We start from the raw sequence: 18994 nt of genomic DNA on the forward strand, positions 1-18994 counted from the left end.
TAATGCAAGCATTAATGTTTGCTTCCACGGTTCGAACCCGTGACCTATAAGTCACTCCAAGGCTCTCTACTATGATTTATTTAAATAACTTCTCTTTTTCTTTTTTGGAATTTATTAAATAGCACTCCATTTCTAGAGTTTAATTTTTGAGTTGAATAAAGTTTTTTCCAAATAAAAACACCTTATCACCAAATCCAATGGTTCGTTATATTTCCCTCCACTATCTGTCCAACAACACCAGCCAATCAACCAACCATAGTCATGGCCGTAACCACGGCTTTACAGACCCTCCCTTCTTCCTCTACGCTTCCTCGTGCTCGCTCATCTCATCCCTTAATCTCTTTTTCTTTTTCCTTTTCCCATTTCCCTATTCGCCCACTCCTCCACTCTTCTGCAAGATCAGTACTCCCCAGCTTCAAGGAGGGAATTCAATGCGTCAAGAAAGAAGCTGACCCAAAGCTCGGCGTCAGTGTTTACAAGCCTAAATCATACCAAGTCCTTGTTTCTGATGCCGCCAATTCTCTCGCTTTTGCACTTAATGATGGAAAGACCCGACTCGAAATTGACTTCCCGTAATTCTCCTAACTCTTCCCTCTAATTAATTGTCTCTTTACTTTGTGCTATAGCTGTTTGATAATTTTCTTCTAGTTACTTTCTAGAACCTTCCATAATTTGTAATAAAAGACAAATTATTGAATATTAGAACGGAATGGAATGGATATTGGGGGTTCATATCAGCTCTAACTAGTTTGGGATTGAAGCGAATTAATAGCATGTAATGAGCTGCATAATTCAAATTATTCCGAGTCTAAATCACCCGAATGGAACAAAGTTGAAATCTTTTGAATCGAAATCACTGTCAGAGCAGTAGAAAATCAGCTTATTTTACCTTTATATACCAATATAATTGCTTGCTTTTATGTGGAACAAAAGACCCAAAATCACACCTTTCCTCAACGAGGTAGGTGTCCCAACATAAGGACATTCGTCTAGAAATCTCTATTTCTGGATTAGGTATTTAACACATTCTTGTGCATATGATTAGGTGATCTAAATTCTGTTGCAATTCCTGGTTGTTGTTTACTTAATAACTCTTTTCCAACTGATGAGTATGCTTGCTGTCATAAAAACTGACAAAAGGTAAAAGGAAGTGAAGTGTTTATACATGGACAGATTTTTTTTTCATGGACTAATTGTTTCAAAGCTGATTTTAACGCTAAAAATTCAGGCGTTGTAAGCTAAATTGATGGATATTTATGTTAGTCTAATATGTCTCGATTTTAAAATTAGTTCCAGCCTATCAGATATTAGAATGATGACTTAGGGTGTTAAAGTTAAATATATTTTTCTCAACAATTTTCAGCTGTATTCATTGTATTGGAAATTTTGTTATGTCCTGCATCTGGACAAATCCGCATTGTATTACTGAATATCTTCATCATATAAAATGAACACTTTTTTACCAAACTTCAATTCAGGTCATTTTCCAAATCAGGACACTTCAAGGACTTTTTAAGCTGGTGTCAGCAGTACATTATATTTTGCCTTTGAATTGTAAATATGTTCATGAAGTTCGATAGGAATAATACCCTTTTTGAGTACATGCTTAATCTTTCAATAATAAACTTGTCATTTCTTCTGTCCTGACAACTTTTCCTGTTTGTTTCAACTCTCAATTGGTTCACATTTTCAGGCCCTTGCCCACCAGCATTTCTTCTTATAAGGTATCAAGTTAACTGTCTTAGATTTAAATTAGTTCTGTGCTAATGACATATTGTTGTCAGAAGTCATTCTGTTTTTCTGGATGATTGTGATCTTTCATATTTTGCATATGACTTGCTATGCAACCATGCAATGACTCGACTTTCAAATTCCTGAAAATGTGAAGGGATCTTCGGATGAGTTCAGTGATGCCAATATCCAACTTGTACTAGCTGTTGTTCAGAAGCTTCAGGAAAAGATGGAAACTAGAGCTTGTGTGGTGAGAAGAAACTTCGTCATTCTTTTTGTGCAGAAGTTATAATTCACTCGAATGCACAGAAGCAGATCTGACAAGATCCCTCAATTTGTAGGTGTTTCCTGACAAACCTGAAAAGCGTAGGGCCTCCGAGCTTTTCAAAGCAGCTCTTGACTCGGTACTGAATAACTCGTTGCCGATTTCAATTTTCATTTCTGATACTGTGAAATATAGCATTTAGTTCTAGTAGGGAACACCTTCGTGTGTAAGTCAGCTGCTTTCATCAGTGTAGTAGGTTTTGCGTCATCTAAACCCTTCCTGAACTAGAGGTGAATGATTAAATATTGAAAAACCTTTTTAGCTGTTTATGACATGGAGTCAATTCATCTTCTTCTTTTTGCACTTTGGAGTTGCAGTTCATACTGTAGTGTCTCAAAAATATCATTGAAATCTGATCATGCCTTCTTTAACTCTTTCAGATAGATGGTATTACCATTGGGTCCTTGGATGATATTCCTGGTGGCGCTGTGACCTCATTCTTCAGATCTGTAAGGAATACACTGGACTTCGATTTTGACGATGATAATGAAGGTTAATTGCACATATTTAACTGTTCTTATGATTCCAACTCGATCATCAACTTAGCCACTGTTGTTCAATAGCCAGTTCTCACTAAATCCATTACGGTATCCACATAAGCTTTCTTTCTTGTTCTTTTCTGGGAGGGGAGAGGGGAGAAGGGAGAGGGAAAGGGTGATGAAATCCTGTTTTGTCCTTCAAAGAAAAGCTGATAGGAAACAGTCTTTTGAATCTTGTTTGGTGCTTAAGGCTTTTAAGTCTTTATGATATAAATTAGAAATCCTGCAAATGTTAGGTTTCCGTGGTGCATTTAACACGAAAAGAGCTCAAGAACATCAACAACATGAGTACATACATGCATCTTGTGTTGATGCTATTCTATCCTGCCTCAAAATCAGCTGGAGTTTTTTCTCCTTCGGCGATATTTCATCATACAGTTTGTTTTTGTCATTGAAAGCATTTAAACCCTTAGGTTTAATGCAAGGCCGGCTCTACTGCTATGAGTGGTAAGGCTTATGCCTTAGGCCCCCAAATTTGGGGGGCCCCATTTTTTAAAAATAATAAGTTTATAGGTATTTTAAAAAAATATTTAGTACTTTTAATATAAAAGTAGAGTTTTTAATATAAAAGAAAAGAAAGCTCTTTAGATATATAAAAAAGTAATAATTTGGCTTACTTAAAAATGGGTAAATGAATAGTTTTCACAATATTTTAATTTTTCACTTCTTTCTCCTTCATTAGATAACGTGTAAAAAATTTACTCTTCCTTTCTTAATTTGTCCAAGTCAATCTTTCTCCCCAATCTCTTCATATTTCAGAAACCCCTATGCATTTTCTGTCTTTTTTTTGTGTTCAACAATACTTTTAAGTTTCCAATAGTTCTATAATTCTATTGCTCTATAAATTTTTATCTAAGATCAACAATATCTCAAAAGAGATTAAATGAGCTGGCTATATTATCAATTGAAAAGGAATTATTAGAGAAAATCGATTATGAGAAAGATTATTAATAACTTTGTATCTCAAAAAGCTTGAAGAATAAACTTCAAATAAAAACATATCTTATAACTTTCTTTTAAAAATTTAGGCCTCATATTAAACTTTGGCTTTAGGCCCCACATATACTTGAGCCGCCCCTGGTTTAATGGGTCTAGCTATCTTTTTATTACATTCATTCTGATTTTCTTGAAGCTTTTAAAGGAAATTGATGGTTTCTTTAACTCTTCTTTTACTAACACCTAAACCTCCAGGATTTACAAGGGCCTAGTTACTCAAAGGAACAGCTTGGTTCCGGGTTCTTGCAATGATCATCAAATTTTTGCTTATGCTATGTCTACTGTACCTTAAAGCTTCATGCATCTTTATTGGCTCAGGTCGTTGGAAGTCTGACAAGCCCCCTACACTTTATATATTTATCAACTGCAGCACTCGTGACCTTGCGTACATTGAGAAGTATGTGGTAAGATCTGTTGGTATTAGAAATTCAAAATCAGCTTATTTTTCACTTCCATATTTGCAAGAAATCTCCAGTAAAAATCAAGCTCACTAGTGTATCAATGTGTCGTCATCCTTACTTACAAGTGTCACTTGTTCTTTGGGTGAAATTCTATCAAACTTTTGTGTCATCAGCCAAGTTTGCTGGTGATTCTCCTGGATAGTGTTCTGACTACATTATTCTCACCACTTCCCCTGGATAGGAAAAGATAAAGAAAAGAAAGTAAATGAAGAAGCAACTTCGAGATGGTGAAAAAGACACAACTGTCATTTAGAAGTGCCTTGCATGAAGCTTTTTCTGGGAGTCCTATCCCTTTGATTTTCATAAGTTTAATTTTTTTCTAGAAGTAACGTGAACTGTCTGGTACATGGTTTGCTCTTCCACGTACTATAGCTTATTATTATCGTGACCTTAGTATTTACTTTTTACTTTATTTATCTATTTTATTGTATATTTAAATAAATATTTCTTTTATCCATTTATTCAAGGGTTGATGATATTGACATCTATTGCATTGGCACTGTGCAGGAAAAAATTGCTATGTCAACCCCTAGCCTCCTTTTCAATCTAGAGCTTGACACCTTGCGGTATTAAACAGTGATCCCTGCCTTTGATGGATATCTTTCTGATTAATATTTTTTTAGTTCTACCCCCCCCCCCCCCCCCCCCCAATTGTATGATTAACCAATAAGTTTATTCAAAATTGCAGCGCTGACCTGGGTATTTTTGGCTTTCCACCCAAGGAATTGCATTACCAATTTCTTTCTCAATTCACCCCAGTTTTCTATATTCGAACAAGAGAGTACTCAAAGGTGACAAGTTTGTAATCTTGGTTTTATCTTCGTCTGTCTTTTGTCCACGTTGTAATTCCGTATGAATAATTTCTTTTTCTTTTTTTTTTTCTAATGGAAGACAGTTGCAGTGGCACCTTATATTGTGAACTACAGTGGAGCTCTCTTCCGTCAATATCCTGGTAAGATTTCGTTCATCTGGTTATACGCTTATTTAGGGATTCTGTTACTTCTATTTCATCATTTCCCTATTTTTTATCAACTTCTCTTCTTGTTTCTCAATTATATATCCTTCTTTCTGATATCAAAACATGAGTGCAGATTATTTTCTGGTGTTTACTCCAGTAGAACAATAAGATATAAGACGATACTTGTAAATATTTACGACCCTTGCAAGGTTGCTGTTGTCCAGGACATATTATGAGTGTAAAATCAAATCTGATCCTAGGAGCTGTTTTCTCACTTGAAAGTGATATGAGAGAAGAAAATGAAACCCCTTATTCAAATTCTTGTCTTTGTTTGTGAACATTAGGACGACATACTGTCAAATGTAAACTCTTTGCCTGTTATAGTTATTTGTGAAACTCTACAAAATCAAGAATAGTTTCCTTTTATAGAAAATTCAATTGCTGTATATGAAATTAAGATATTTGAAATGAGATAATTAGCATCGGGTCAGAGTAAAAGATTTCCAGCATTTTTGTTTCATATTATAATCATCAATGTTGTTGTCTAATATTCAGGCTGACGTACAGGTAATATATCTGCTAATCACTCATCATTCAGATTTCAGGGTATTGACTTGCTCCATCTTTTAGTTGGTAAACAGAGAATATGTTAAATAGCAATACTAACATCACCTTGCAAAACAAACAAATAAACAAAAGATAAAAGAACAGCACCTGCAGCTCACTTTAAGGTTGTGCATGTGGTGTCTCTGCACCAACACGGAAATACCAACAACCTTTAGCTTTGTTTTAAATTTTGCAGGGCCTTGGCAGGTGATGCTGAAACAGACAGATGGTTCTTTTGTCTGTGTGGCAGAGAGTGCAACTCGCTTCACTCTTGGCGAAGTAACTATACATCTGTTCCTAGTGCTTCTTAATTAACTTTTATGGTAAATAAGTTGCTCATTACGTGTTATGGCAGACCAAGGAAGAACTATTGAGAGTCCTCGGACTGCAAGAGGAGAAAGGAAGCTCACTTGAATTTCTCAGAAGAGGCTACAAGGTCTCTTTATAGTAACTTCACCTTTCATAGTTTTTGTGTTTATTTGTGTTTTCTCCCATTACTCAAATAAACTTCTCGTTGCTTATCCGAAGATTATTAGTAAAATTACACAATAGATTTGAGAATCTGTTTGAATGCCTGGTTGAATGTCTTGCTGCAGACTGCAACTTGGTGGGAAGAAGATGTTGATTTAGAAGCGTCCTCTGCATGGCGTAGCTGAACAGAAGATTACCAGAGAAGATGGCGGGTGGAGAGTTAAAACATAAAATTCGGGTGGTGGACGAACAAGCTACTAATATTCCAGATTTGTTGATCCAGCATTTCCTTCAGAGAGATGTTCTTTGTATTTACTTGTATATTTCCACTAAAAAGAAGGCTGTCTTTTAAAGAAGTGACAAGTCCTTGAATTCTCCTTGCTCTAAAGCATATCTCTATAAGATTAAACTTTGTCATGTATTACTGTAATCCGAATTAGTGATTTATTGAGAGTGACGAGCGAGAGATGTAAAAATCTAGCATTAATTCAGTGTTTGGTTATTTGTGTTGATGCTTGCATAAAATTCAGCATTATAATATATTGTTTGGTTGTCATCCTTGTTGCCGATAAGAAATCTATGTATTATTTTATACGGGAGAATAAGAACATCGAGATTAGTATTACATGGATTGAAACAACTAAAATGTCCCCCCAAAAAACCTCATGTATTAAACAACTAATTTAATAATAAGTAAATAAAAATATATTTTAATCCCGACATTCAAATTTATGTATTACTATTCGATGTATTACAATCCTTGCATTGCTAATTATTACATTACAATCCTTATATTATAATTTTTGCATTACTAATTTCTACAAAACTTATATCTAAACCAAACAACCCCTTATTTTAAGACGACATTAACTATCCCTTATTTTAGGGGGCAAGTGCTCAAATTAGCCATTCTCACGAAAGCTATTTAGATATTAACCGGCATTTATTTTGTCCTGAAATTTTAAACTAAAAAATTTAACTTCAGGACTAGTCAGAACATTTTTTTCATGAAAAATTAAACTGAAAAGCTAAAATTCTGGACACACTGGCTAATTCCTAAATAGCAGCCCTTTAGGGTGGCTACTTGATGTCATTTCTACCCTATTTTAAGGGGAACTTTCATAAATACAAGACCTATAAGAGTTAATCATATAAGCTACAACTAATTTAGATATTACAAATTGTGCAACTAACTTTTTTGCATGTTATTCCATTTATACCACAATCAAGATTATCCCTATAATAAAAAGCTAAAACTAAGGAGATTTCCTATATTAGTGGTAACAAAATTTCTAACCTAAAAACCTCCAACACGATTGGCTAACATTCTAATCCATTTTCACTGTTATTCCATCAGAAACCAATTTTACATTGTACTCTATTATATAGTATGGTATACCTAATATATATAAAATTAATTTTCCTTTTTAGCTGATATTTGCAATCTCCTCATTCCATTAGGTGTTCATCGAGTAATTATAGCATTTTTGCATAGAGGAAAAAATACATATTAGATCTAGATGGCCATCAAACCTTTTTTATACAATACATTTCATATCAATTAACATAATAGACTCCTAATATAACTCAACAAACTCAATTATAACACACAAAATTTGTATTTCCACTTATAAAAAAGATTCTCAACGGAAAAATACAACAAAAACAGAACAATTTAAATATATATATACATCTGAATACATAAATTATATTAATTAAAAAAATATATGAATACATTCATGGAATACAACGAGACAGTGAATACAATAAAATACATGGAATACAGCGAGATACATTGAAATACAATGAAAAAGAAGACAATGAATACAATGAAATAGATGAAAATACATCGACATACATTGAAATACATTAAAATATATTAACAGAAAATTCAAGTTGCTCAGCCCCAAACTCCTCGTCTTCGTTCAAGAACAACCCTAATGTCGTCTCGTCGAGAGGGCCGCGATTCTAACTTGAAACGCCACTGTTCCTGTTACCATAATACCCTCACGTGCGCTTCAAAAAACCTATTCTTTACAATTGAAGCCACCGGAGCCACCGTCAGCAGTCCACGGTCTCGACGGCGGCGGTGAGGTTGAAGCATCATCAGTATCAACGGCGACTTCGACTATGTTTCTTCATCTTTGTATTTTCACTTGTGTTGATGCTCTGTTTTCTTTCGTTCCTCTTTTTTTGCAGCTGCTGTTCGTTCCCTTTTCTTGGGGTGGCGAATGGAGGTTGTTAATGGAGTGGGCTGCTATCAGCATTCTTTTTGGAATTCAAGGATGATGATCCTCTCTTAGGAAGGTGGGCGGATGATCAGGTTTGTGAGGGGTGGAGTGTTGGGCGTTCTTGGAGAAGGGGAATGGGAAGGACGGCTGCTGCTCTCTCAAGGAGGAGATCTATCCTCCATTGAAGAGAATGAGAACGAGATGGGGCTGCTGGTGGGTGAGAGATTGGGGGTGGGCAGCTTTTTTAGGGGTCCTCGGCTGAAGCTTTTGGTTAGGGATAAGAGAAATTTGAGTGGAGAGAGAAAAATAATACAAAGCTTATTTTATGGCTTAAGGGTAGGAGGTAACCATAAATAGATATTTGGCTATAAAAAATCAAAAGGTAGCTATGGAATATAATTTTTTAAAAGGGTATTTATTTAAAGGGATTTTTTCCTTCCTATACCATATATGAAACCTTATTACCAAAAATGTGCATATTTTGTAAATTACCCGGCCTGTGCACTGTTTTTCTATAATTTTTATACCATTCATTAATTAGTAATTAATAGTAGCTGAATCTTTCTAATATGGCGCGCTAAAAATCAGGAAAAGAATATCCTAATTGATTTAGCGACCTTCAGTTCAAATTTGAACGCAAATCCTTTATCTGATCTCTCCCGAATTTTTTCGTAATTCAAAATAAAAAGACGAAAAGCTTCAACAAACTGAAATCAAATTGTAGAAATCAGTTCGTCGAGTTTCTTCCTCAATCCAGACATAAAAAAGGCGACCAGTTATTCAACAAAATCAAGTCAAATTGTAGAAACCAATACTGCCGATACTCTGTTCTTCATCTTCTTTTTTTTTCTCAATCCACAAATCAAAAAAATAATAAAATATAGAACAATACCTCAGCAACAACACTCAATCATGTCCAAAATCCCAATCATGCTACAAATTGAATGGGAAAAATCTGATTATAAAAAATGGGTCTCATCTCTGTATTTTTTGAGAAGAAGAAGGAATGGAGAAGAGGAAGAAATGGGAGGGGGAAAACGGCGCTGGTCTTAGGAATTAGGGGGAGCTGATTAAAATTGTTATGTTACAAATTCTATGAAAGTCTGATTTTATGTTAATATCTATAAAATTCCTACATTTATCTACAAATAAACTACAAATCAGTTTAAGTATGTATAAAGCAGTATTGTTTTTAAGAGTATCTACAAAATTACTATATTTATACTACAATTAAACTACAATTTATGTTGAAAAAAAATGTTGACTACAAAATTTTCTCTTCACCTACAAAATTTCTACAAAAAAAAAAAAAATACAAATCAATTTAAGGTTTCAGGCTGAAGCTTAGTCTTTAAAAGTTGAATCTTTGAATCAAAGTCAGAAGAAGGGGGAGGGGATTGATTGGTTAGCAGCAGTAATAGACACAAATCGAAAGTTCATATGCTCTCCTCTGGCGAAGATCGTTTAAAGGTTGAGGGCTTCATCAGTAGACGTGGATCTGAACTTGCCTTGAAGTACTTATGTGAAAAATTGGGTGGATCTTTGTTTGAAAAGCTTCCTAAGCTGTGGGACTGCTTAGTTGAAGTTCTTAATCCTTGTAGTCTTGAAGACATGGCTGAAGAAGATGAAAAAGTTATTACTTGAGCTATTGAGTTGGTTAAAGATTATCAGAACTTGATTAACATACGTAACAAAATTGCAATTTCCATCTCTATATTTTTTGAGAAGAAGAAGGAATGGAGAAGAGGAAGAAAGATGAGGGGAAAAAGGGCGCAGGTCTTAGGAATTAGGGGGATAGAGAAACGTGGGATATATATGGATACCTTTAATTAAGGAGTAAAAACTGCCAATTAATTAGACTTTTAATTAAGTATGGTATATGATTGGTAATTTGGTATACTAAGTGTAATTAAATCAAACCTTAAACATTGAGGGTAATAAGGTTTCATATGTGGCATAGGAATGTAAACATCCCTTATTTAAAATAAATAAGGTATCAACCTTTGCTATAGGAGAGGTAACTAATCCTTATCGACCATTTGGCCCAATAGTACCAGGCTATTTGCAAGCCCAATTTTTCCCCAACACAGGCTCACACAGAATCCACAAATCGGCCCAAAACCTATTCGAATATTCTGCAGACAACATAGACTGGAGGTCGGAAACTTTCTGTTTTGGGACTTCCGAGTATAGATTCCAAAAAGGGAACAAAGCAATATTAGTACAGTGACACTTTTCTACCACACAGAGAAGGAACAAAAACAGAAACAAGAAATGGGGTTATGGGCATGCATAGGAGTGATATCACCATTTCCATTCTACTACTTTCTCTGGACAAATCCTCAAACATGGGTCGATCTGTGCGGCAGAGGACGTGACCCTTGCAAAATAATGGCTATGCTCTCTCACTTTATAAAATTGTTACAGTTCATCTCCCTCTTCTCAGTTTCCACATTTTCATGCCCGCCTCCACTTTATTTTTGGCCCCTCTTCATTTTTGGCCAGTTCCTTAATTTCAGGTCGGTTTCCTCAAGCTTCAATACCCTTGACCCTTTTCTACATATACGTAATTGTTCTTCTTTCTTTCTATATTTGTTGTTCTTTCAACGAAGATTGTGTCAGTTTGTAAATTATATGCTTTGGTCTAGTGCTGTTTGCTAAAAATTAAATTCTTGAAACTAAATGAAAAATGACAAATCTAGGATTTGAATGTTATTGGCCTAAACAAGCTGAATAGAAACAAAGGATTGATTGTCTCCAGGGCTTTGATTCAATGACAAAAAAGTATAGTGTGGAATGTGTAGCAGATCACACGAGTTCGATTCGAATACAAGCTAGTGAACCAAGTGTGTAAGTGGAGAAATGGTAGAGGAGTGGGCCCATTATCCATAGATTTTAGGGCTAAATATCAAAGACTGATATGGCCGACACCAGTTAGCTTGAACTTGACATGTAGTTTTTTCGATGCTTTGATTGACAAATGAGATAGCTAGGATTTTGTCAATTGTTAGAAATTTTTATGCGTGGAGGAAAGGGATTGCCTCCCCTCCCCTTGTCTTCAATTCACTGGAGCCGGTTTAATCATTCTTCACTGAGGGGAAGCATTTATGACATGGTTCTCCTATTCAGTGGAATCATATAAACCTCCGAAAGACTTGTTTTATTGTCGTCGTGGATTTTCAATGTATGCAAAGCACAAAGCTGCCGTATTGGAAATTTGATAAAGAACTAGTACATAGTTGTACAAGGAGAACTACATGCTGTATTAATGCACATTGCCTCAGTGTCAGATGTGGTTTTTTTAGAGGTTTATGTGCATTTCTCTGTCAGTTTATAAGCAATCGTATTGTATAGGAGAAGAGGTTTGTTCAATCAATTCAGAAGATTGATGTGCCAGCGTCATCTCAGATTGCTTAAATTTTACAAATCTCATTAATCCCGCTCAGCCTGGTCAAATCAGCTGATTAAGTTTTAGAAGATACTATCGGGTAGTCCAAATTGGACATGCAATCACGATTGTCTACATGTTATACCTCTACATGTCAGATGCAAAAGTACTGATGGATAATTTATAGGTTCAAATGAAACCCTCCAACTGAAACCAAATAGCACACAGGGATTGTAATCAGCTCGGTGTGGAATATCTAAGAGCTGTAGATGCTCAGCCTGCAACGTCGGGCAAAGGCATTAGTGAATCTATGACACGATTGCTGTTTGACATGACGACCAGACTATATGTTAGCTAATGTCTCTGGAGATATTGGGGAGGTTTTAATGATTTGGGTCCATTATTGGGTTACTGATGCTCTTTACCTCCCATCTCAGTAGGTAGGTTGACTTTACTAGTCAATTTGATAAGTTTTAGAGTGATATTAGAAATTTAGAAAATATTAGTTGGCAGTTAATAAATATGAATGGAAGTTTTGTTCCGGAAGACTATATAAATCAAGGGTAATTTGATGAAGTCTACTTGGAATGGGATATAGATTAAGCTTTGGGTATGTAGCTCTGACTAGACTTCCGACCAATCTTATTTAATATGTAGATTATTTTGGCTCATAGAAGAGTAATGAGTATGATGTTCACTACCTAACTTAAAACGTAAGTGTTGAGTATAGGTTTATTTTGATCATACATTTAAAGTACCTTTAGACAAGCATTGATCGAAATATTGAAGTCCAAAGAAATGGAGTTTGAAAGGCTTAAAATAGTCTAATACCTAGGGAAAGATAATTGAAATCATTTATCAAAGAAGAAAGGGATTATAAGAATCAATTCTCCTTTAGTTGAGTTTAATTTAGAAACATATTACCGATAGAGATGACAACAACAACAACAACGACCCAGTGAAATCCCACTAGTGGGGTCTGGGGTGATTATTGATAGAGATGAACATGTTTAAACTACATTGATAACAATCATCGGAGAGTTTCCATTCCAATGGTAAGCTTCAGATAAAGATCTGACAGGGCACCAGATATCGCTTTAGATATTCTGCTGACAATTTATTACCTGGTTATTTTGGACATAACAATCCATATCTTTAATGAAGTCAGTGTTGTCAAAAGCGAAAAAGTCTAATAAGCGCTCCAAGTCGACCGGGGCTTTAAGCGCAAAGCGCAACAAAAGTGCGGGCTTTAGTAAAAAAAAAGGCGCAGTTGAGGAAACAAATAAAAATACATATGCAATTCAAGAAAAAGGAGACAAATTCTCTCCTAATGTTTGCCTCAGCAACTAGTACACTTATTTGCTGTAATATTTGTTGTTTAGTACCGCTCAGTTCAAGATAGAACTCATGGGCATTGAGGCCCACGCCTTAGTGCCTTGCCACACTGAAGCGCAGCTTAAGTGAGGCGAAGCGCCCTCCTTTAGCTTTTCTGAGCTTTAGGGCTTAAGCGCGCCTTAAGTGAGCCTTTGATATATTTTGGTTCCATCTTATCAGGAGTGACTGCTATGTTAGACGTGCACTCCAATTGGTTGTCCAGGTTTTGCATTTAGTTCTTTACACTTTCTGGTTTCATGGGTGTAATAATTTGTAAAACTGCAGGGTATACCAACTGTTGGGAGAATCAGGCACTTATTATGGTGTACGCTTTGGGAAGACTATCCCCTGGGTAACAGAGTTTCCTTTTGGAGTAATAAGAGATCCTCAGTACGTGGGCAGCATTTTGAGTCTGCTAGCTTGCCTCTCTTGGGTTCCTTTCTTGTATATTTTCTTATGGGTGCTGGGCTATGTGTTTATGATACAAGTAGAATCCAAGGAAGATCCAACTACTCGTGCAAAGCCACTCTCTTGAGTGTATAGACGATACAGCTGCCAACTTTAAGGACCTGGTGCACTTGCTTCTGCATTCCTGAGGAGTCTGTCTTTTTTTATAAAGTTCTTGTATTAGGGGTTTATTGAGTTCTTGATTCCTTTTTCTTAACCATATTAGCAGTATTTTGAATGATGCTTTATGTTTCTTTTTCTTTTTGTTTGAGATTTTGAATCAGCCAACATAATTTTGGCCATACGCCATGTCTTTTAGGATAATAAAACTTTCTAGGCAATAAAGATCAATTTCCCCTTCTTTTTTTTTTTTTGTGAAAATCTTGAGAACACTGTATGCCATCTCTTGACAGAGAAAATTGAATGATCTGTCAGCAGTTAGTGCAATTTTCAAAGTAAAAGCCTCCAGTGTGTGGAGGTGAGGAACTGCAGATTATTGTATGATTGTGATTGAAAAGGGAATATAGGGTATCAAAGATGGGTATTTTGAGTGGCCAATTGCTTGAGTTTTAAAAGTCTGCGTTTACTGGAAGAAGAGAGAAAAAACAAAAGAAAATAATTGAACTCTCAAGTAGCTTGTGGACTTGAAGATGACTTTGATTTCATTGCATTCTTCTCCTTTTTATGGTGCAGATAATCAATGAGGCTGGGTCCTTTGACATATACATACGGGGTTTTGTGAACAAGAAGCTTATAGTTAGTCAATTTGGATATAATCATGCTTGTTTATTAATGTAACTTGATGTTGTAACAGAATAATGCAATGTCAATGTACAGAAGTTGAACTCAGAGACAAATAGCTGAGCATCCAGAAGGAAATCAAATTGAATATTTCTTAATCGCATTTCAGTATTGTCCAATGTTAAGGACCATGCAGTCTCAATCTAGCAAAAATTCGGAGCAAGTTTGGTCCATAGGCAGGACCCAATATGGCAGCTGTTGAAAATTAGCCTATGGTAAGATCCCATTCTCACGTGCACTTTCAAGTCCAACTTTGCGTCTCGAAAGCTACAGTTTTTCTGTATCTACATTGAACAATGAACAACTTGTTTCTTTTCTTTTTCCTGAACTTTCCAAATGAGTCTTAAGTTGGAAAACATTGAACAATTGTCTAGCCTATCCATAAATAGCAATTTTGACTGGTGTGCAGGACTTTTGTTTACCATCTACTTGTCTGATTATTATGTTGGAGAATTTTTCCTGAAATGGCGGCAGCAAGTGCTGCTTTGAAACTTGGATCTTTAGTCAATGAAGAAGCCATTTGCTCTATCAAGAACTGTTGAAGCTCTGGCCTATCATGATATTGATCAGCTTCTGTTGTTCTATGGCTATTGCCACCAGTAGGACTAATACTGCTACTCATCTTCATGATATCGCCTTTTGCTACTGTTTTAGATTCAGTAAGATCGAGAGTAATGGTTGGTCCTGAGGGATTGAGAGTGGTAGAGCAAGGGACTGAAGCAGTGGTACCCCCAATAGTTCTCACATTTAAACGGCTGCCGGCGGAAGTAGTACTGGCAGCAGCAGCAGCAGCTGCCTCTGGTTTTGAAGGGTGTATTGGATGGTTATGTTCTCCTTCATATGTTGCCACCACAATTGACTGATCTTCTATGCTTCTTTGCACCTGTCAAATGCCGCACAGCTCGTTGTTAGAACAACTATAGAAGTGGTCACCATCTTTTGTACAATTCACTAACATATCTAGCCACAATAATAGTAGAATTGTGAAATAGTAGTAGGATTTAACTTATCTACACTAACGATGTAAAGAACTTCAACACTATTTGTGTTTCTAGTCTGTTGTAGCAAGAAACCTGTCTTATTATCAATGTAACTAATCTCATTTTTTCATGGACGATTATATGATGACCAAACAGTGTAAAGGGGCTTTATACTATCTTTAGCTGTGAAGAAGAATGAAATCAGGGTTGCATACTAAAACCATATAGTGAGCTCATTTTTGCTTCATTGTTTTACATGTTACATTACCCCTAATTGACTCTTTTCGGTTACTGGATACCGAGAACATATTAGGCGTCCTGATTAAGTACATTCATGTTCTCCTCATGCTTGAGCCGATGGTCTATCGGAAACAGCCTCTCTACCCTCCCCAGACCCCACTTGATCTTTGGAGTATATTACCTTTTTCTTGACGGGGCAGCCAGGAGCAAAAGAGCACCTGAAGTAAGCTCTTGGAGAAGGATTGTCTCTAGTTACTTTCTGACCATATTTCCTCCACTGATAACCATCCTTTACAATCTGCAAATATGTTAGCTTTACCTCATTAGAAGTTGAGTGCGGAAGACATAATTAGGTCAGTTTAAGCTTTTAGGTGAGATGATTACACATTTCAAGATGGCGAATTCAAGTATTTTCACTTCTCACATAGAATATTGTCTGAAGAGTACTCTTCTTTAACTAAGACAAGTGTATATATGGACTTACAAGAGAGGTATCAGATGCTTCTGTCTTCATAGAAACGACAGAAACCTTAGTTTTTATGTCTTCTTCTCTTGGTTTTTTGCAACAAGACTCTTCATCACTTGAGCTGCTTTCTGATGAACGTCCACAAACAATATCCAAGTTGTTGTTTTTGTTGTTGTTGTTGGGATTGGAGATATTTTCAGCTTTTCTTTTCCTTGATCCAGCACTATCATCTACTACACCATTATTCTGGTTGTTCATATACTCCATTAATTGGTTTCTTAATGCATTGTAATTTTCACACACAACTGTTAGCATCTCTGTTAGTTTCTTGTTTTCACTGCTCACTCTGTTTAGTTCCTCTAACAAATCACCTGCCTGAATGAACACAATACAAAATAAAACAAATTAAGAAACTCATAAAAAGCCAATCTTCATAGTTATATATAGTGATGGCAAAATGGTTAAAAGAAAACAGTTATTCACTCGTACTATTCATTAAAAAATATGTTGGATAATGAACTTTTTAAAAACGTGTCAAATATGGATAAGAACCATATTATCCACATAGAAAATGGACAACCAATGCGTTTAACTTTCAGGTGTTTCCTCAGTGTTTCCTCAAGTTTGGAAGACTCGGAATTCTCCCACAAGTGATCATATTCAAGAAATCATCTATATTATCTACAGGTTAACACGTTTTTTATCCATATTAAATATGGTTCGGATCGGATAATTTATCCGTTTTTATATTACCCGCTTTCGACCCGCCCATATCCGACCCGAACTACCCGTTTGCCACCCCCACTTATATATTCCAAACAACTGAAGAAGAACAAGAAGAAATACAAACCTCATCTTTCACCAGCATATTGTCTCTGCTCAATCCAGTGAAATTACTCTGAACTTCTTGTTTCTGAAAGCAAAAAAAGAACATCTATATTAAGCAAAATACAATCACAAAAGCATATATTCATTAGGGTTAAGGCATAGAGTCCAAAAATCTCCACATACCGCCATTTTATCAAGACCTGGAAGAGGTCTAAAACTCAAATCCAAGGAAGTATCAACCAAACTTGTGAATTCCATTGCTTTAATTTCTTCAGTTGTAAGTAACAATTCTTTTCAAATCTGATGATAGCACAATGAAAATAGAGGCTTAAATACAATACTAGGAATTGACCAAGTTGTAGGAAGGTGAGGAGAAAATCAAGAGAGAAATATAGGATCTTTTCATTCTTTCTTTTTCTAAACAGCTTACTTATAGTTGTAAAATTTGTATTAGTAACACAAGTGGTTGGTTCAGTAGGACATGTATATTCAATAAAGTAAGTTAAATTGCCTCATGTCGGCCCATAATATTTTGACTTTCTTTACACTAGTCAAGGTCAAGCCAACCCTAAGGAAACTAGAAAGAAACATGTATATATGGATAAAAGAAAAGAAAAATTAAAAGGGTGCTAGATTTTGGATATATACATATAATACAGGTTGAATATTGAGTCTTGTTTTGACCAATTTGCCAACCTACTTGCTCGTATTATATCATTTGGTACGTCAGCACCATAGGAAAGTGCATTATTTATATTTGATGCAAGTACGTGTTTACAAACATTTTCCATGTTATCTCTATCTTTTATTATTTCCCCTGTGCAGAATTCTGAAAGAGCAGAAATCTTGAATAGTGATGGTAAAATAGATTTTTTTAAAAAAAATAATTATTCATTCGTATTATTTACTAAAAAGGGGCTAAATAATGAATTTTTTTAAAAATAGATCAAATATAAATAAGACTCATATTTGGATAGCAAATGAAGAACCAATTGATTTAACTTTTTATATTTGTAAAAATTCAAATTACGGGTTTATCAAATTTGGAAGACTAGGAATACTCTCAAAAATAATCATACTCAAGAAGCCATATTATTCGTTGGTTAAACCATTTTTTGTCCGTATTAAATACGGGTTAAATCGAATAATTTATCTATTTTCAATCTGCCAATATACTATCCGATCCGACCCATCCGCTTGCCACCTCGATCCGGATATTGGATTAGAATTAGCTATTAAAGTGCATTAAAAAATACGCGCACACAGCTCACCAATTTAGGTGTCCAACACGCGGGTCTCTATGTGTATTCCACGTCAGTATTGGAGGAAAGGATATTATCTTAGTATTTTCTATTGGCAGAAACTGATAGAACTAGGTAAATATAAACAGATAGGTCCAATACTTAATTCTAACATATTTGAACAAAATAATTCATGTTTTTTTATTTGAAAATGGGAAGTCCGAAATCTTCTTACTTAGTCTGCAAGTAATAAGACAATCATCTGTTTCTTGCGAATTAATCAATTTCATCCTATTTCATATCTAAAATTATTATACTAAATCAAGAAAATAGATGCTTGTAACTAGAAGATGATTAGGAAAGCTATATTGTTTGAAAATTTCCAAAACAACAAAAGTTGAAATTGTATAACTTCATTTTCTAGATTCAGATTGCATCGAAATTATGCAGTTGACTCCGACAAAATGTTTGGAATTCAATTAATTAAGAACCTTGAGATTAGGACTCCAAAAAAATTTCAATGTATAGCACGTGACAAAGTCTTTTTTTATTTCACTAGTCAAGTATGGGAGATTAAGAGCATGTTTGGCCGAGCTTCTGGGAGGTCAAAATTACTTTTTCCTCCAAAAAAGTATTTTTAAAAGATTTAAATTGTTTGGCCAAGACGGAGAAATACTTTTTGCTAGCAGCAAAAACAGTTTTTCCTTATTAATTAGTTGCTATTATAGGAAACATTTCCTTGTCAATTCCTTATCTCGTATATGTTGTAGACGATCTGAATATGTTTTTAAAATATATATATATATATATATATATATATATATATATAGAGAGAGAGAGAGAGAGAGAGAGAGAGATAGAGTCAATTCCACCTTACCCCCTTAACCTTTTAGTGCTGGGAAATAATATCC

At 35.2% G+C, this 18994-nt stretch overlaps 3 protein-coding genes across 3 annotated transcripts; 2 read left to right on the forward strand and 1 right to left on the reverse strand.

Annotated features, from left to right (window-relative positions):
* Nucleotides 1–202: 202 nt before the first annotated feature.
* On the forward strand, nt 203–6599 carry LOC109244973 (protein LOW PSII ACCUMULATION 3, chloroplastic). The gene is made up of 13 exons (XM_019412150.1): nt 203–572; nt 1694–1724; nt 1889–1981; nt 2073–2135; nt 2437–2548; nt 3910–3995; nt 4560–4618; nt 4741–4843; nt 4944–5004; nt 5578–5616; nt 5813–5895; nt 5972–6052; nt 6213–6599. The coding sequence occupies exons 1-13, from the start codon at nt 262–264 to the stop codon at nt 6270–6272; spliced, it is 1182 nt and encodes a 393-aa protein (XP_019267695.1). The 5' UTR covers nt 203–261; the 3' UTR covers nt 6273–6599.
* A 3864-nt stretch (nt 6600–10463) lies between these two features.
* LOC109244975 (phosphatidyl-N-methylethanolamine N-methyltransferase) lies at nt 10464–13898 on the forward strand. The gene is made up of 2 exons (XM_019412152.1): nt 10464–10837; nt 13366–13898. The coding sequence occupies exons 1-2, from the start codon at nt 10593–10595 to the stop codon at nt 13613–13615; spliced, it is 495 nt and encodes a 164-aa protein (XP_019267697.1). The 5' UTR covers nt 10464–10592; the 3' UTR covers nt 13616–13898.
* A 394-nt stretch (nt 13899–14292) lies between these two features.
* LOC109244974 (probable WRKY transcription factor 40) lies at nt 14293–17283 on the reverse strand. Its single transcript, XM_019412151.1, has 5 exons — nt 17026–17283; nt 16865–16927; nt 16033–16389; nt 15730–15846; nt 14293–15211 (listed from the first exon to the last, which is right to left on the reverse strand). The coding sequence occupies exons 1-5, from the start codon at nt 17098–17100 to the stop codon at nt 14747–14749; spliced, it is 1077 nt and encodes a 358-aa protein (XP_019267696.1). The 5' UTR covers nt 17101–17283; the 3' UTR covers nt 14293–14746.
* Between the last annotated feature and the right edge of the window lie 1711 nt (nt 17284–18994).

The sequence above is a fragment of the Nicotiana attenuata genome, unplaced genomic scaffold (genome assembly GCF_001879085.1).
Source record: "Nicotiana attenuata strain UT unplaced genomic scaffold, NIATTr2, whole genome shotgun sequence".
NCBI classification, from domain to species: domain Eukaryota; kingdom Viridiplantae; phylum Streptophyta; class Magnoliopsida; order Solanales; family Solanaceae; genus Nicotiana; species Nicotiana attenuata.

What these genes read in the sequence shown, in the direction of transcription:
- LOC109244973 (XM_019412150.1), top strand. Translation starts at nt 262, where the DNA reads ATGGCCGTAACCACGGCTTTACAGACCCTCCCTTCTTCCTCTACGCTT. An exon ending in TCAAAGCAGCTCTTGACTCG is followed by an intron (nt 2,136 to 2,436) that starts GTACTGAATAAC and finishes TAACTCTTTCAG; the next exon opens with ATAGATGGTATTACCATTGG. An exon ending in TCTCTTCCGTCAATATCCTG is followed by an intron (nt 5,005 to 5,577) that starts GTAAGATTTCGT and finishes GCTGACGTACAG; the next exon opens with GTAATATATCTGCTAATCAC.
- LOC109244975 (XM_019412152.1), top strand. Translation starts at nt 10,593, where the DNA reads ATGGGGTTATGGGCATGCATAGGAGTGATATCACCATTTCCATTCTAC. An exon ending in GGCCAGTTCCTTAATTTCAG is followed by an intron (nt 10,838 to 13,365) that starts GTCGGTTTCCTC and finishes GTAAAACTGCAG; the next exon opens with GGTATACCAACTGTTGGGAG.
- LOC109244974 (XM_019412151.1), bottom strand. Translation starts at nt 17,100, where the DNA reads ATGGAATTCACAAGTTTGGTTGATACTTCCTTGGATTTGAGTTTTAGA. An exon ending in ATATGCTGGTGAAAGATGAG is followed by an intron (nt 16,390 to 16,864) that starts GTTTGTATTTCT and finishes GTGTTCATTCAG; the next exon opens with GCAGGTGATTTGTTAGAGGA. An exon ending in AAGCATCTGATACCTCTCTT is followed by an intron (nt 15,847 to 16,032) that starts GTAAGTCCATAT and finishes ACATATTTGCAG; the next exon opens with ATTGTAAAGGATGGTTATCA.